The sequence below is a fragment of the Equus quagga genome, chromosome 5 (genome assembly GCF_021613505.1).
Source record: "Equus quagga isolate Etosha38 chromosome 5, UCLA_HA_Equagga_1.0, whole genome shotgun sequence".
Classification (NCBI taxonomy): Eukaryota; Metazoa; Chordata; class Mammalia; order Perissodactyla; family Equidae; genus Equus; species Equus quagga.
Window position 1 is genome coordinate 112,345,657 of NC_060271.1, and position 19,367 is coordinate 112,365,023.

Below are 19,367 nucleotides of genomic sequence, written 5' to 3' on the forward strand. Positions count from 1 at the left end.
CCCGGGGACCACAGTAGGCAGAGGCACTTATCCTGAGATTGTGTGCCTTCCAGCAGCCCAGGGAAGTCTACAGCTGACATGGTTGGATGGGCATTCCCTCCCTGGAGAAATGTAAAGTGAATAAAACTGAAAATATAATCAAAATGGTGGCCTAGTGCAATCTCTTTCTGCATAGGAAAACATAACTGGTGCAACCTGAGGAGGGACACATATGAAGGAAGCAAACAAAACCAGTCTTTTGGGGGAACCCATAGGATCACATCCAGGGACTAAAGAAAGAACAGAGGATGCCTCTTCCATCCAGGAAACGGATAGGTTCACAGGGCTCAGGTCAGCTCCTTTAGCTTGAAGCATCAGGAGACTAGAAGCTGAAGGAAAGGATGGATAGCTGGTAGAAATTAGGAAGCTTTTGAAGAGAAAAAGAGGATTCCTTTCAACTTGGTTTGCACCTTCCATCTTGAGCATGTGGCCTCTGTATTCTTACCACCAAGCTGGGCTCCAGGGGGATGGAGAATGGAGGGGAGGAGAGGCAGAGGGCGGTTTAAGCCTGTTTTAACTCACCTCCAGATAGGCTGACACCAATACCAAAATCAATCCCAGTTAGAAAAGAAACGTTTTCTTTGTTTTTGTTTTTGCATTGTGACGGTCTTTAAAAGAATTAGAAAGTAATTAAAATCACAAAGGAAAAGATCAATAGATGACTTCATGATAATTTAAAACATAAGAAAAATGAAACAAAAATTAAAAGGCCGCCTGGGAAAAATACATACAAGTATGATGAAAATTAATATTCTGCTATATGAGTAGCTCATACATATTAAAACAACCTAAGATAATGGAATGGTATAAAGTGATCATTGACAAAGTAGAAATTCAAATAACTAATAAACATAAATAATGTGAAGAAATGTAGATTAAAGTAAAGCATGTTTGATGATAGGTAAATATGCCAGATTAAAAAATTATAATCCCTAACACTGACCAGGGCATGGAAACATTGATACTGGAAGTGTGAATCAATACAACCTCTCTCGAGAGCAATTAGTCAATATATATCAAAACCTTTGACCTAGAAATTCTACTTCTAGGATTTATCATAAGCAAATAATCAAAGATACAGACCACGTTCATTACAGCATTATTTATAATTAGAAAAACAGAAACAACCTAAACACCCAAGAGTAAGGGATTGGTTAAGTACATCCCTATTATGCAGCCATTAATTTTCATTTAAGGATTTAAAAAGTGCATAATACATTGTTAAAAAGTTGATAAAACTGTATATACAATAAATCAATTATACAGAAAAATACAGAAAATAGGAGGAAATATACCAGAAAATTAAGTGTTTAATTTCACATTTCATACTCTTCAGTATTTTCCCAATTTTCCATGGCAAGCCATACATTACAGTGTAACTATTGAAACCGAGGATGAAGGAACTAAAGTTTCCCCGGATTAGGATGAAACTATGCCTGTACCCAAGACCAGGTTAACGAGGTTAACGTAGGAAACAAAGTAACCCAAGTTTCTAAGCTTGCCTTGAAGAACAGCAGGAGGACCCTGATAGGAGCGTAACTTGCTGACAGCCCTCTGCCCGACTGAGCATCACGCAGAGGGATTAAGAAGCTAAAATGTTGGATTCTAAGCTTCACACCTCATAAGAAACATGAGACAGTCGCCCATGTGCAGAGGAGTCTTAGAATTTGAGCCTTCAAGGCCACATGCGCCCCACCTCATCCTACTCTCAGTGTGCTTTGGAAAACCGCTTAGATCTGCATGTAGGCAAGCTAATCTGTAACTGGTAGAAAGAATAACTTGTTAGCAGAAAACTTATGTCCTCTGCCCAAACTGTTCCTTCTGTCCCAGATAAGGAAGGAACTAAGATTTTCTTAGATTCCAATGCGAGATCTGCTATGGAGAGGCACCCAACATTCTGTGGTCATCCGTCACCTAACACTCCTGAGCCCCCTCCCCAACCCCGTTTGCCTTATCTAAGTCATTTCCAAATCAGTTCCCTTTAAGACGGGTTATTTAGGACGACAGTGCACCATCTTCCGCTATGTTAGCTCATTGCTTATTAAAGTTCTTTCTCTACCATCACCTGCTTGGCCTTTTACCTTGAGGCGAGCGGATCAAGCCCTTGCTCAGTATCACTATCATAATTTAAAAACCCCTCAGTATGACTGAAACCAAACGAGCCTGAGGCCTGCCTTGTTCTGACCACCTCGCCCAAGACTAAAGCATCAGAGCAGTAGCTTGGTCCTGGCTCCTTGTTCCAGTCCTCTCTCATACTGGCTACCTGCTCCAACTCTGAGTCTATCTAGCTCCCCCAAGGTCTGCAAGTGAGTCTGTTCCTACGTCAAGGTTGAGCCAGTGGGCATGTCTGTTTCCATCTTGGAAACTTTTGGTCTAACCAGTCTCATTACTTTCCAAGATCTGAAGCTTGTTTCAGTAAATTGGTACTATTCCAGCACCTATACAAGGACATACCAGAGTATTAACTTTCAGTTGTGGAAAAAAGTATATTGCATAGTGAAAAACGCAACTGTAGAAATTTCTCCACTAAATAATTAGCTTTACTGTAAAGAATAAATGGCCAATTAGTAATGCCTGGCTGGGGACCAACCTCACTTAATTGAGTTTAGCACAGTGCTGCTAAAGTCACGGTCTGAAGACTGCCACCAGTCAGCAACGGGCTAAGCACCAAAAGTGAGAGCAAGCAACGTGATAATGCTGTCATATTTTTATTGTGTGTATAAAGCTTTGGTCTCTAGTGTAAAGGAGGGGTAACCAAAAACCTTGGCTCTTCCCTACAGTTTAAGACACACTAGCTAGAACGTCTCATCCCACCCATCTTATCTTACATAAACCAACTTATAGGACATCAAAGAAAAAAATGTTTATGGTATTTTATTTATTTGTCTGACTTTGGAGATACTAGTCTTAATGCTAGAATGGTATTTAAGCTATTTATTTTTGTACTTTTAAGATAACTTCATAGTTAATAGTTTAATGAATAGATCAATTGGTTTTACTGGTTTCCCAATTTCTTCATATTCTCTGCATGTGCTCTTGGATCTAGGACATCCTGTCTGCTGGCCTTTGCTCCATCCTTCTGCAAGGCCTCATACTCACCCTTCCCCGACTGGTTCCTTAGCCTGTAAATAATGCCGAAGTTATTCTTATGCCAAAAAATATACATTTCCCCAAGTTGTCAATTGTCTCTTCCTCTCCACCCCTTTGATTGTCCTAGTTTATGACCTACCACCTGGACTCTAGAGTGGGCTCTTAACTGATCTCTTTGCCTTGAACAGTTGGCAGAATGATCTTCCTGAACCAAATTTGACCAGGTTGCTCCCCTAATTAAAGCTACTTGAGAGCTCTCCATCAACTACAGGATGCCAAAGCTCCTTAACAGGGCAAACACGGCCTTCCAGGACCCAACCCCTCCACTCTTTCCAACACCACAGCCTACATCCCATGTGACTATTCCCACTTTGCCTCTTAAAATCCAGTATCTAACATTGTGCCGTTAACTTGAGCTCTCCTTTTGCTCTCTTGTGTCTGGAATAATTTGTTTCTGCTTGGCTAACTTCTTTATTCTCATCCTTCAAGACTCAGGATATCCTCCTTTTGAAAGCCTTTCCTGACCATACGTCACCTCAGTGCCCATTTTGCCTGAGCTAAGTGTCCCTCCTCTGTGCTCCTAATAGTGCCCTTTAATAACTCTATCAGAGGACTTACCATATTGCATTGACATGTTTTAATTTCTATCATTCAACCCCCAAGTGCAGGAACCTGTACCTAGAACAACGTGAGTGCTCAAATGTTTGCTGGCATAAGTCTGGATGCCAGATGGAACCATTTTAATGTAACTGGTCTCAAGTTTAGACTTGTAGGCCTTGGTTTTTTAAAAACACGAATTGGACCTTATAGTACTGGTATCATTACTTTCCTTTTGTAAAGTTTTCTGAGGACTAACAGAGTGGAGCGGGGAAAATGGCTCAACCTTATTTTAATGATTAAAAATAAAATCCAAAACTGGAAGCAAACAATACAATGGATAGCAGCTTTTAACATCCATCCATTCCTGATGGGACCCTCACGGACCAAGAAACAAACAAAAAGGCTAGAGGGTTAATGACTGTCCCTTGACTTACTGCTGATAATTCTATACTCAGATTTTAGCTAGCATGTCTGTGGATGACACTGAATTGACTCTTCTTTCTGAGAAACTGACTCTATTCTGTCATTCTTGGTGTAGCTCACCCCCCAGCAGACCTAACACAATGTGTTTTGGAACAATCTTTAATTTCTGGATCACATACTGTTTGTCCCTCCTTTCCACGTTTAAGGAGCTCTGTACCTTGTAGTTTCCCCTTTTCTTCAGACAGCAACTCTCGGTTCAGAACACAGCTTCTCCTTTGAGTCAGCTCAAGATTCAGGGTTCCCACATGCCACTTCATTTTACGTAAATACTGTCAAGAACCACATTAGCTTTTCCTTTGTGATAACTGGTATTGGAAAAATATCCTTTCCTGTCCCACGCTTAAGTCCTGAAAGCGTCCAATTCTTTGTAGAAACAGCACTTCACACCATATCAAACCGTTTTAGAAAGAAGACATACTAATACACCTAAGTTTTTATTTATTTGGCTCTAGGAAGAATTTGCATGAAAATGAGCCTATATGGCAGGTACAGAATGTACTGGAACAGCACCAGAGAGGTACATCCTCTCTGCTCTACAGAGCCTCAATGTTTAATACATACATGTGACTTTAGTAATAAAACCAGATAGTCCAGGAAAAAAGGAGCCCTTTAGGAAAAAATCAGTTTAGAGGACTTTTCAAATTGACCATTCCTTTTCATATACTTAAATTCAAATAACGGATACAATCACAGGCCCAAATGTTGGCATAGAATAAAATCATGTTCATTTATTTTTTCTGCATCTTAGAATTAGAAGGCATAAAATTAAATACGTTGAATGTAATAAATTCATCCATACAAGTGCAAGTCTCCAGCTATAATGCATTTTATGGCAGATTTATCATTTAAAAAATGTACCAGTAAATCAAAAAAGAGGGAGTATGTCCATTTAACTTTTATTGAAGTGTATGTAGGAGGTCTTCAGAAACCAAATATGAGCATGAAGATATGGCCAAACATAAAATCTATCAAATTCAGTGAAAAGTTGCTGACTTTAAATAGTAGTTGTAAGAATGACCAATATATATTCTTTGTTAACAACCCCTCACTCTACAGTAAAAAAAAAAAAATAAAATAAACATTCAGTAAACATTCTTTCCTAAGGTAGTTTCCCTTATATATCAGTGATTTATCCATTTCTTTGTATACACAAATTTGTTGAACATACCAATCAGTGGTTCTCACAATTGAAAAATAAAAGCACAAAAAAGTTACACTCTTGTACAGGTAAATAAAAGATCACCTTGAATTAAACTGGATCTCCTTAAGGGCATAGTATAGTTTCAGTTTCATTACCTATTACATAATTAGTTTCTTACATACAAATATTGACATATTTGGCTTGTGCTTCAAAGCCTTTGTGTCTATGAAGTCCATGTCAACGCAGCTCATAATTTGAAGTCACTGGCAAGTTCTTTACTGCTGCTGGGTTTGACCTGATCGTGCATCAGAGTCTCCTCAGCTCCTGCTGTGGCACTGCACATCTCCGAGGCATCTTCCGCATCAGGGTCCAAGCCGTCAGGACAGGGAAGTTTTAGTAGCTCTTCCCGGAGCTGAGCAGTGTGACGCTACACAGGGTAAAATGAATGATGTCAGAATCGCAAACCCCAGGATTTTAACACATCATCATTTGAGGAAGGAACTGAGTTTAAAATAAAATCCAAAGTATTAGGCCTATACATATTTATTGAGCACCTTCCTTAGGTGCTAGCTACTGTAACAGGCAGTGAATAAAATTGGCAAAAATCTCTAACCCCAAAATAATGATGCTGCTGAAAAGCCCTGAGTAGCATGCCCACAGATCCTACCCACGCTCCCAACCCCTAGAGAAACAGCATTACTGATGACTCACAGGACACCAGCCATTTGTTACACACACTCTTTTAAAGAGAGTAACCACTTGACTTGGAATACATGCTGCCTCTGGCTGCATATTTTTGAGAGAAAGACAATCCATAAATTAAAATAAACCCACTGCTATTTTAGTGAATGAAAACAAGTATTTATCAGGTACTAGGCCCAATGTAGAATGTCTGCAAAATGTTTCACACTGATTGTCTCACTTATCGCCCAGAACAAACCTCAGAACTAATTTTACCATCAGAATTCTTTTCAATTTAAGCAAATGAAAAAGAAGATTTAGAGAGATTACATAACTTTGTATTACCCCATACTGCCATTTAGGGAAGGGAGTAGAGACATTACTAGAGAGTCACTGGTTGTCTACAAACAAGTTTGGGTTATAATTTCCTCGTGGGAGAGAAATGGCCTCAAATCTCTCTACCAAGGGCTTTGAAAATTAGTTGTGTCACAGCTGACTGAAAATTAACTAGCCAACATTTACAGCACAATTTTTGTAGATGTGGCACTGTGTTCAACACTGACAATGTAAAAGCAATAAGTAGTATAAGGAAGGTACAATCTCTGCCCTTACAGAGTCTAAATTTTGGCTAGAGGTATAAGACATATAAACAAGATAAAACAACTACACACTCGCAGCCATTTGTAAGGTTTCAAAGTATGTTTATATGCTGGTAACTAAAAATTCCTCTAGCCCCAATTTCCCTTCCACTGTGGACTAGAGGAGAAAACACCAAGTAGGGAGAGATAAAGAAAAATCTAATGATTATAAGGGTCCAGCTGAGGTGGGAATACTATGCCTTTATTGTGGAATCAAGCTGAACAGCTGCATACTTTTCTCAAAAAGTACTCAGGAGCAAAGGTATAGTTAAAAGGACATAAATTTGGACTGTTTCAGAGAGAAAGATTTCCAGGTCAAGGTGACACAGAAACAACAGAGCAAAAGAATTTGAGATATAAACAAGACATGACTGAGATAAAGCCAAAGAAGCTGGACTTTAGCTCCTGAGGTTTTATGAAAGGAAAAGACAAATCTAAACGCGTTTGGGGAGGGTCAATCTGGTTACGCACTGTAGAAAGAACTGGAAGGGGCAGAACCAAGTGCAAAGAAGCTGGTCAAACTAAGACTAAGCTGTTGGAACTGAATGGGAATGATGGTGGGGGGTGGGAATCCCCTTATGAAGGCAGCGCTGATGTCCTAACCAGCTATACCAGATCAAGGAGGAGTTAAATCTTATCTGAAGATTTTACGACAAAGAAAAATAGTTTAAAATTAAGGAAATACAGAAAGTTAGAAAACCTGACTGGAAGGAAGATAGGCTCTAATTTTAGACCTTTAATGAAGTGATGATAGCACATCCCAATAAAAATGCCAGTAATATAATTTTGAGAAAGCAAAGAGCAGATAATAGTTTGAAAAGTCACTTTTAAAGAGTAAATGGCCAAAGTCTAGGGCATAGATACAATGAGAAAGAAAGAGAAAGAGAGAGAATAAAAATAGCCCTGAGGGTCAAAACATAAGCCTTCAGGTATACAATCACTCAGAAGGCGAAAGAAAAAATACACCTCAAGAATTAGCGTGAGAAGAGGAGGAGCCCAGGACAGTCTACAGATGAAAAGTACAGTAGAAAAGACAAACATTAGGCCACTGTTATGAGTGTTTTCATAGGTAGGCATGGGGAGTTATAAAAGCTCATAGTAAAATCATCTAATTTAAAAGTGAAGGCAGGCTTCCGTGAAGTGAAATTTACGCTGAAAATTGCATGAAAGTGAGCTAGGTGAAAAGGAAGCAATTGCAAAGGGTGGAGGGGAGAGAGCTGAGTGAACAGAGAGGTGAGCCAGGGTCAGTGGCTTTGAGAACTGGAAAGCGGGTAATTTGGTAGAAAGTCAAACTGCAAAAAGGCTAATTAGTGAGAGGGTGGTTTAAAAAATGGAGGCAGAAGTGTCAATTGCTCTACTTTGATAGTAAAAGAAAAGGAAGAGTTTTCTAATAATAAGGGCAAAATAAAACTAGCTTAGGGGGATGCAAGTATTAAAGAGAAAAATAACTTTTTGTAAGTTTTTAAAACGGGAAATTTCGAACATATACAAAAGTGGGCAGAATATAAAATAAACTCCCATGTATATCTATCACCTAGCTTCAACAATTATCAACTCAGTCGGTCTTGTTTCATCTCTATCCCCACCACTTGCTTTTTCCCATTTTATTTTGAAGCAAATCCTAGACATCATATAGTTTTTCGTTTGTAAATACTTCTACATGTAACCTGAAAAGATATGGCTATTTTTTAAAATCCTACCTAAAAAACTAATAAATCCTTATTATCATCATCTAATCATTTTAAGTGAAGATAGTTTTAAAGTTAGAAGGAAAGGAGCCAGCAGAGATGGAAAAAATTGAAGATAGGAAGAGGGGAGATAACTGGTGGAAGATAAGAGGAACAAAGGTGAGTAAAAGCAGATATGATTAAGCAGGAGAAAAAAGGGTGGCTCTTGAAGAAAGGATTCCCATATAGGGGGAAAAATCTCTAAAACCATCCTGTGAGACATTTCCACCTTATGAACACCCACGTTGAAAACAACTGCTCATCTCCCCCAAACAAGTGTGTCACAGACGCTTCTACCCATCAGCTGCTGGAGGCTCTACACCCGCCATCTCCCTCACTACTCCAAGTAACAAAATTCTGGAAGGTAAGAAGCCTAGGGAAAAGCTAAAGGAATAAAAAAGTCACGCATGGAGCACACTTTGTTATCATCATCTCCAAATAACTCTAAAAAAAACTCTCTTGCCTCAGTCTCTGTCCCTGTTTTTAATTTGAGGAACTGTCAATTCATTGTGAAACGAATGTACCTTTTCTACAGACTGTTGGATAGCAATTTAGGCCTCTGAACTTAAATTTTATGTTTCTTTGATCCCTCCCACCCTTTACCATCTAGTTGCCATGGTTCTCTTAATGAATATACAACTCTTCTTTCAAAGCCACCAACAGAACTCACGTTAGGAAGGCCTACTTACCTTGAGAGCTGCTGCGTGGTGAGACATAGTTCTGCCGACCCGCTTATCACTGCTGTACTGCTGGATGTCTGCAATCCACTCCTCACATTGGGCCATGATCTCAACTCTTTTCAAGTAAAAATGTTTGTGTATAACCTTAAGAATAAAACAAGCAAGGGAACAAAATGTGTTCAGGTCAGAATTTAAAAGACAAAGTTTGTGGCATTACCAAAAAATGAGATTTAAAAGACACTGCAATGTTTTTCTCTTGATAAAACTCAGTTTAGCGAACTCTACATTATTAACAGGGAAGAATCAGGCTTATGACATGTGTTGAAATGCCCACTCCTGTAGCAGAAAATAATGCCCAATCCCAATAAGATACGCAAATAGTTAATCCTACTCAGAGAGAATAAGACGTATATAATACAACATATTCAGACAATGAATAGAAATAAAAATAACCAGGAGAGAAGAGTTAGAAAAGCATTGAAAATAGGAAACTTATCAAAATTTGTATCTTCGAAAAAGAACTCAAACAACACCTAGATAAGTAAAGATATTCCAAATGTGAAAGGCATTTGCACAGAAATCAGAATGTAGCCCTAAAAAAGGCACTATTATTACTTTCTTAATTTTATCTCTGGTTAAGGATAGGATTTTATTTTATGAAGTTAAATTTTCTTGTAATAATTATGACTTAGATTTGGGATTAAAAAATTCTATCCTTGATAAACTGAGTAAAATTTCTCCCTGTGTAAGCAGTACAAGTCTATGGCTAACAAATTTAAGTTAGAAAATAGATCAATTTGGAAATATTATTAAATCAATTTGGAAATATTAGTCTGTATTCTGGGTGAGCTACTATATTGTCCAATGAGCTTACCACCCCTAAAGAAAAGGCAATAATACCTACAAGGGAAAAATCAGTAGGAAAACCTGGGAATGGATGTAAAACACCAATAAGATCCTATTACATTTAAGAGTTTGTGCGTTTGATGACTGTAGGGATACAAAAGTGAAAGACAGCCTGACAAGAAGAACTTTGATAACCACAGAAGTGGGTGCACCAGAAAAAGATACTTAAAAACCAAAACCAAAACATCCCAGGAAATTCAAAGATGAGTGAATCACATCTGATTAAGAAAATTAGGAAAGTATTCATGGACAAGGGGTGCCTCCTTCAACATAAACTAGGTTCTCAAAGGATGAGAAGGTTTATTGTTTCAAATTATACTTATATGCTTTTTGTAAAATTCATCCCCGGGGCCGGCCCCGTGGCCGAGTGGTTACACTCCCGCGTTCCGCTTTGGGTCCCAGGATTTCGCCAGTTTGGATCCTGGGTGTGGACATGGCACCACTTGTCAAGAGCTGAGATAGTGTCCCACATAGCACAACCAGAAGGAACAACTAGAATACACAAGTATGTACTGGGGGGCTTTGGGGAGATGAAGAAGAAGGAAGAAAAAGAAAAAGATAGGCAAGAGATGTTAGCTCAGGTGCCAATCTCAAAAAAAAAAAAAAGTCATCCTCTCACTCTGAGTTCCTTGCACTGTTTTACTCTTCTTCCAGAAAAAAGTTTTATGCATGAACCAACAAATGATACATCAACGGAGTATATATACCTATAAATTTTTTCAATACATTTAAAAATTGAAGTTTGACATATACAGAAAAGTGCACAAATCATATGTGCACAATTGAACTCATTCTCCCACAGTGAACAAACCAATGTAATCTTTACTCAGATAAGAAACAGAACATTACACCAAGCAGGCCAGAAGCCTGCCTTGTGCAACCTCTCACCATTAATCTTCACTCAAAGGTATACACTATCCTGACTTCTTTAAGCATAAGTTAGTTTCACTCATTTTTGAACTTTTCATAAATGGAATCATATGGAATGTCCTTTTACATGCCGTGTTAATGTGTACAGCAGTTCATTTATTTACATTGCTGTATTCCATTTTATGAATATTCCATAATTTGTCCATTCATTCTATCGATGGACAATTGAGCTGTTTTCAATTTACAGCAATTATGAATACTGCAATCAACATTCTCTATAACCAATACGTACACAATTTCTATTGAGCATATACCAGGGAGTGGAATTGCTAGTCACAGCTTGTTAGATCCTGACAGAGTCTTTCAAAGAGACTCTATTATTTATATTCCCATCAGAAGTTTATCAGAGTTCCAACTGCTCCACATCCTAACATTTGGCATCAAAAGCTTTTAAACTCTTAGAGATGGTGAAGGATGGGTAGACAGGGGCCAGACAATGTAGGGATTTGTAGGCCATGGTAGGGACTTTGGGTTTTCTTCTTCATATAATGGGCAGTCCCTGGAGTAAGATGATCTGATTATGTGTGGAGAATCATTGCAGAGGGACAAAAGTGGAAGCAGGGAAATCACATAGAAACCTACTTCAACAGCCCAAGCAAGAGGTAATGGTGCACTGAAACAGAGTGGCCATGGCAAAGATGTTTTTTACCACCAAATTTTGACTATGCTTTGAAGGGTAGAGCCAACAGGATTCGTCAATAGACTGAATGTGGTATGTGAGAAAAAACAACAAAGTCACAGATGATTAAGGGTTTTGGCTTAGCTGATGGTGCTCTTACTGAGAGGGGGAGGAAGAATCAAGACTGCAGTCTCACACAGTGTTAAGTCTGAAATGACTATTACACATGCTAGCGAACTCAACAAGTAGTTCATATATCTGAATTCATTATTTGAATCTTAGGGGGACTGAAAAAATTAATTTATGATGTTGAGTTCTGAGTACCTTAGTTCAGTGCCTAATAACAGTTGACACTTGATATGGTTGCAAAATGAATTAGTTAATATAAGTAACTCAAGCTTGAAAAGAGACAGAATATTATGCTTAAGAGCACAAAGAAATGCATGTTTGTATTTCTCTGTAATATTAGGAAAAGTGATTTCCCACAGCCTTTCAAGGTAAAAATGAAAGCCTTTGAAAAAGTAAAACACCCAACTTCATCATTCAAAATGTAAGTTCATTTAGTAATAACAAAAATAAAAGAAGAAATGTTCTTTTTCTATTCCTTCAGAGTATATTCCCTGCTACTATTTTTTTTTAAAAGATTTTATTTTTCCTTTTTCTCCCCAAAGCCCCCCGGTACATAGTTGTGTATTTTTAGTTGTGGGTCCTTCTAGTTGTGGCATGTGGGACACTGCCTCAGCATGGCTTGACGAGAGGTGCCATGTCCGTGCCCAGGATCCAAACTGGCAAAACCCTGGGCCACCGAAGCGGAGTCTGTGAACTTAACCCTCACTGATGCTATTTGATGAAGATGAGGCTTCAGGTATGATGCTACACATAAAACAGTTACACATAATATTTGCCTAGTTATATTAAAGATCAGTTTCCTGCCAGGTAAACATGCCAATTTTTCCTCTAAAATATTCAGTTTCTAGCACAATTTAAGAATGATTATCAAGAAAAACAACTTTAAGAAATAAAAATGTTTCAGAGACAGAGTAAGATGTGATCAAGTAATTTGATATGATGTGAAAATTACAATCATTTTTAGGCAGACTACGGAGAGACAACTGACCACAGGAAAAGAGCCAGGCCTCAGGATGGGGTGAAATAAAAGCACTTGAGAATATCAAAACAGGTTTCGAACTCAGTAAGTGCAACTTTTTCCTAAAGAAAAGAAAATGGCTTTTCTTCAAAATTCACACACTGATATTAGTATAAAGGCAAACCTTCTATTTGCAAGACAACTTTAGAAAGTATCCTGACCTCTAATAAAAAGAATATTTTTATGAGGAATATTTGAGTAACATATTTAGACAGTTTGCAAGTAGGATGGTACAATTAAAAGGAATTAATAAAACTGTCCCCAAATATAGTCAGATACCTTTTAGGAAGCAGGTGCTTTTAAAATTCATCTGTACTACATCGTTACTGATTTTTCGTGATTGAAAATGGTAATAAACTTTAGCATACCACAGACATTCTAAATATAGAGGCAAGCAATACTAATAAACTATATTCTATGATGCCTTTAATAAAGCAAATCATTAATTTTATTGAACATACCTCTTTAAAGCATGGTGAAGGGTTTCTAATTTGTTCTAGCATTGCCCACTTAACCGTTGCTTGTCGAATGTTTCCATCATATTCTCGAGAACTCTGTGTGCCACTGGGCGTGCCTCTAGACCGTTCATATCCTGGTTCATTAAAATAAGGCTCAGCTACTAATATAAGGGACTGAACAGACACCAATACCTGAGGAACAAAGAAATAAAGAAGACTTACAATGGGATTTTTACTACCAGTAAACTGATATCTTGCTTTATCAACCAAGAGTCCCTTTTAATATGTGCTTCCACATATTTTTATCACCATAAAATTGATAACTATGACATAATTACCAATTATGACACTGAAATACTTTACTATTAAAGCAAAATTAAAATAGGTAGAGTCTTATATAATATTTATACATCTTATTTTACATTCTTGAATCCTTGAAAAATAAAAATATATATGAAGATCCTACTTCCTGAAACTGCTAAAAAACATGTTTATAAACATCCCACATCTCAAACCAATCTAAACGCTACTGTCCTCAAATTGTCCTTACACCTAAAGAGCATAAAGCTAAGCACAAATTCTTAACAATACTCACTTGTGAGGAAAACTATGCATGAGGAAGTGTTTATTTTTATTCCAAGGAAAACTAACTTCCACAATATCACAAAAATCTTATCATTGGAAGCTCTCATTGGCAAGATGACATGGCTCTAAGATCACCTCGACCCCTCCATTTACATACCAGAAGGCTTGTTTTTCCAGATTTGACAAATATTGAACGAGCTCATTGTTAGCTGATATAATACTGCTAGCTAATACACATATCTAACTAGCTAACATAACATCTTTGGAGGCAGGAAAACATTAGATACCATCTGCCCACTTCATAAATGAAAATGGATTGACAGCAATTTGCACTTTCATTAGGAAAGATGATTAAATAATGTCAAGGATATGCATCTTAAGGGATGGATTTTCTCAGAAAATTTTAAAAATGGGAACCTGAACCTGAAATATGTGACCTAAGAACAGCTAAGATTAAACACGACCTGGAGTCACTACACATCATAGTAAATTATATACATATAGTTACAATATTTAAGTTACCTTAATAACAAACAAAATATATTTTCATTCCATAATGTAGGTTCACTGATTCTTAGTCAATTCTTTGATATTTTCACAAAGTCAAGAGTTAAAGACTTTTATTCAGAGGCTGAATTTATTGTCCTCCTCTTTAGCTTCATATTAGTATCCACAAAACTGCAAGACATTCTCATTGTAATTTGTTCAGGGACTACCTAAATCAAGAACCATATTAACAGCTTCCTTTCACTATCTGCGTCAACAAAAATTTTAACACTATCGTCTGGTCTTCTACCAGGCCACTCAACTAGTCAACAATCTTCTCTCCTACCATTTTATATATTCACTTGGTCACTATATCCCTACCACTATCCATTCTTGCAACTTATTCTCTAAAGATTTTATTTTTTTTTCCCTTTTTCTCCCAAAGCTCCCTGGTACATAGTTGGATATTCTTCATTGTGGGTCCTTCTAGTTGTGGCATGTGGGACGCTGCCTCAGCATGGTTTGATGAGCAGTGCCATGTCCGCGCCCAGGATTAGAACCAATGAAACACTGGGCCGCCTGCAGTGGAGCCCGCAAACTTAACCACTCGGCCACGGGGCCAGGCCCGCAACTTATTCTTATCTTAGGCTTTCCACCAATTTGCCATATTCCTACTCTACTCCTATTAAGAATTATTAATTTTTTAATTTCCTTTATTTTCATATTATGTCAGAAGATATAATCTTTTGACTTGGTCAGGTACATTGAAAAATTTTATTAAAGATATTTCAGGGGGCTGGCCAGGTGGCACAGTGGTTAAGTTTGCACGCTCCGCTTTGGCGGCTCCGGGTTCACGGGTTCGGATCCCCGGTGCGGACATGGTACTGCTTGGCAAGCCATGCTGTGGCAGGCGTCCCACATATAAAGTACAGGAAGTAGGCATGGATGCTAGCTCAGGGCCAGTCTTCCTCAGCAAAAAGAAGAAGATTGGCAGCAGATGTTAGCTCGGGGCTAATCTTTCCCAAAAACAAATGAATAAAAAAATAATAAAAATTTAAAAAATTAAAAAAAAAGATATTTCAAACATAGGAAAGTACAGCGTACAGAAAATATTAATTTGCAATAAGAAACTATATATGAAATAATAACATCTCAGGGGTGAGGGAAAGAAATACTTTTAATTAGTAAAATGCTTTTGGCCTTTCAAAATAGTAAGTACCTCCCTCTAAGGAAAATTATGCTGATACTGAGTAGGACTTTAATCAGTGGCTGACTTCCTGAACTTTTTAAGAAAAATGGTAATATAAATTTGTTAACATTTATAACCATTTATAAGTGGCTGATTACATGAACCATTAAATATGTTTAATTCCTCTTGCACATGACATCTTTATTAACACATCCAATTAGAACAAACTATTCATAAGGCATTAATAGCTATTTTAGGTACATTATAGCAACATTAAGAAAGTTATGTATGCAATGCTAAAATTTGGTGCTACTGATAAAATGTAATAATTCTTGATGACAGTTCTAATAAGTAATGTAACTTTTGATCTTAAACTATTCAAATAGTTGAAACTATTACTAGGTTACTGCTGGATATGAGACCTACAGCATAAGACTAAAAAATGTGAATTTTTATACAAATAAATATTATTCTTTTAAGAGTTTCACTACAAAGAAACTAAGCAATTCCAATAATGCTTGTCGCTGTTCAAAATATTTCTGAAACCTTTTTAATTGTATATAACATTCAAAACTTTTTGTGGGAATTTTCAATCTGACAAAAGTAGTTTTATCCTTTGTGCACATATGATAAATAAAAGTGTAAAACAACTTTGGGTCCCCAAATCTAACTAAAAAAAAATTAAGTAATTTTTCCTGAGGCCCTGTAGTCTGCCTCTAAAGAAAGTTCCTAACAGAAAACAAAGAGTAATGCATTCCTGCCTAGATGCATTTATTTATGGTATAATGTTAATAAAAGATCACAAGAAAACTACAGACCAATATTTCTTAGGAATATAGATGCAAAAATCCTCAAACAAAATACTAGCAAACTGAATCCAGTAACATATAAAAAGAATTATACGGGGTTTATTCCAGGAATGCAAGGTGGTTTAACATTTGAAAATTAATATAACACATCATATATTAATGACTAAAAAACAAAAATAACATGATCATTTCAATAGATGCAGAAAAAGCATTTGACAAAATATTCAACCAACTAGGAACAGAGGGGAAGGTCCTCAACATGATGAAGGGAATTTATGAAAAACCCACAGTTAACGTCATACTCAATGGGGAAAGACTGAAAGGTTTTCCCTTAAGATCTGGAAGAAGACAAGGCTATTCGTTCTTGCCACAGAAAAGATACAGCCTCCTCTTGCTCCTGTCCAAGTCAAGTTCAGCATAGATCTGGAAATCTAGATTCAGGAAGCTATCTAAATAGAGAAAGTCATATAATAACAGTATTATTTGTAAAACTAAACAAATTAGAAGTGAAATATTTAGTCAATATGGAGAAATAGTTCAATTATAGTATATGAACTCAAAAGATTTATTATATAGCAATTAGAAATTATAAAAATGTAATCTGGAAAAATGGGTATGCTCTAATGTTAAGTGAACAGAGCAGCATACAAATAATTTATCTGCTATGTTAATTATGACTATATGAACAATGTATATGACAAAAACCCTAAAGGGAATATAGTCATACAATTGCTTAATAACAAAAGTATGTTCTGAGAAATGCGTCATTAGACAATTTCATCATTGTGCGAACATCATAGAGTGTACTTACACAAACCTAGATGGTATAGCCTACTACACACCTAGGCTATATGGTACTAATCTTATGGGACCATCGTCATATATGAGGTTTGTCGTTGACCAAAACGTTGTTATGCGGTTCATGACTGCATATAAAAAAGATCATTTTTATGTGTGGGTAAAGTTTCCGAACTTGAAAAATTTAAATCCTTAAGCATAAGTTTCTTTATTTCACAGGATTTTTGGTATACATTAGATATACAGGCAATATAAAAGGTAAAAGCAAGTCAAATTTTAAACAAAGAAACTTTGAAAATTAACTATAGGTTTATTTTTAAAACTACATAAATTCAACAAAAAACTCAAAAATTGATTCAAATTCTCAGATAAGTCTAATTTATTATGAGTTTCCCTTCATAATAAAACTCATCATAAGCTTAATTTATGTTGACAAGAGTAACATACACATAGAAAAAATATTTTAAGGTTTTTGGACTAGAACTGACAATCATTTCTAAAATGAAGAAGCAGTTACTTGGAGGAATATTCTAATAACTTCCTTAGTTACTTTGCATGAATCATGTAATCTCTCTTTTTCTTAGTCTTCATATTAGCAAAAGGGGAAAAAATTTATTATAGAACTATTTCTTTAATTCATGAGGATGCTACCAGCTCTTTTCAGAGAATCAAAAAAAGTAACATCCTAAAGAATTAGTTTTCATATCTTCTTTCACCTAATTCAAAATAAGAATGTATGAAAAGAATACTTTGAGGGTAGGGCAACTTTAAGAGGCTTACTTTGGCATAATTTATTGTAATATTTCTTAAAATAAACACTAAACTGTAAATGTGAGTTTAAACTTTTATGTAGCAAAAGCGATCTTTTTCTGCCTCCTCAATGAACGAGCAACAAAGTTAAGTCACGTTATTAATATGTTTACTTGTCCACCTCTTTGCTGGAATTCTGAGCTATTAAGATAAAGCATTGGTAGAAAACACTTGATGGGATACTATATAACATTTTATGTGCTTAAGTGGTTTGTGGAAATTTACTTATAAAATTCAAGACTATGAAACGTGTATGTCAAATGCTCTGCAAAATAAGAACTACAAGTCTCAAGTTTTATGACTTCCAGGACAGTACTTCTGAGCCTCAGATGAGTCCCATTATCAACTATAGAAGAACCATATCATATGTGGACCGATATGTAATACAGATGGAGTCTATTAAATTCTACTCACATGAGTTTAAGCCTTGTAGTGACTGGGAGATGGGAGAGACTGATCTGTTTTGTCTTTTCTTATTGCACCACAGTGTACTTTAGGGCAACTCGGGATTTTTTTTAAAGGCAATTCTGACAAAATGCAATTTTTGTCTTATCCCCTAACTTAAGATTCTAAACTCTAGATAAGATGAGACTCCATTGTACTAACTGCTCACCTATAAGCTATTTAATATGTATCCCCTATTAATCTATCTTTTCTTTTGGGTACTATTGTTTATTATTGATCACCGAAAACATTTTTTTAAACACATATAGGTCTTTATTTTCTAAGTGATACTGTCAGAGAAATCTGTTTACTTGCAAAAAGCTTGAGGTCTGAGGATTCCACTTCTCTTCTGGTCTTCCATGCCATGTATTTAAGATGCTTAAACAAACCTGAGGAAGAAGAGAAAAAAGCATAAATAGAACTGAAAGGAGTACTTTTTAAAAGCAACTGTCACAACTAGAAGTCAAAATGAAATGCTATCATGTCAAAGTATCTCAGTTTTATGTCCTCAAACAAAATCCTAAGGGTCGGTCTGTTAAAATAAATTGGCATCTTCAGATGTGATTCAAATTTGTGTGGCATTAGAAGGAAAATAAATCAGCACCTACTACATGTTAATAGAGGTAACCTATTTTTTAATTATTATTTTATTGAAGTCATAATGGTTTATAACATTGTGAAATTTCAGGTGTACATTATTATCAGTTTCTGTATAGACTGCACCATGCATATCATCAGTAGTCTAATTTTTATCTATCATCATATATATTTTGTTCAAATTACAAAAAAACCTTTGGTTACAGTACTTTATTCAGTATTAGAAACAAAACACTGCATACATTACCTTGCCATCATTATAAAGGTTTGGATTGAATCGTACGCTATGACCACCAGTTGTCTCTAGATTCACAAGAGGGGGTGAACTGGGATAATCTTGAGGAAAATATACATCAAACTCAAAGCAGCCATTTGCATAAGGGGTGTCTGCTGGACCAGTTATCAGAACCTAGCATGAATATACAACACACAAAAGCCTATGTTACTATTTTTAAACACTGCTATTTAATAAGGAAAACACAATCTACATGAAATAAGAACAGTCTTGCA

At 36.4% G+C, this 19,367-nt stretch overlaps 1 protein-coding gene across 10 annotated transcripts in view; it reads right to left on the reverse strand.

Moving 5' to 3' along the window:
* Nucleotides 1-4,611: 4,611 nt before the first annotated feature.
* BIRC6 (baculoviral IAP repeat containing 6) overlaps nucleotides 4,612-19,367 on the reverse strand; it is a 221,425-nt gene continuing 206,669 nt past the window's right edge. For all 10 annotated transcript variants that reach the window (XM_046662165.1, XM_046662162.1, XM_046662161.1 and 7 more), the window contains 5 exons: nucleotides 19,105-19,266; nucleotides 18,572-18,649; nucleotides 13,143-13,331; nucleotides 9,089-9,223; nucleotides 4,612-5,780 (listed from right to left, as the gene is read on the reverse strand). In XM_046662165.1, the coding sequence (XP_046518121.1) occupies nucleotides 5,601-5,780; nucleotides 9,089-9,223; nucleotides 13,143-13,331; nucleotides 18,572-18,649; nucleotides 19,105-19,266 (744 nt within the window). In that variant the 3' untranslated portion in view covers nucleotides 4,612-5,600. The remainder of the gene's footprint in view (nucleotides 5,781-9,088; nucleotides 9,224-13,142; nucleotides 13,332-18,571; nucleotides 18,650-19,104; nucleotides 19,267-19,367) is intronic.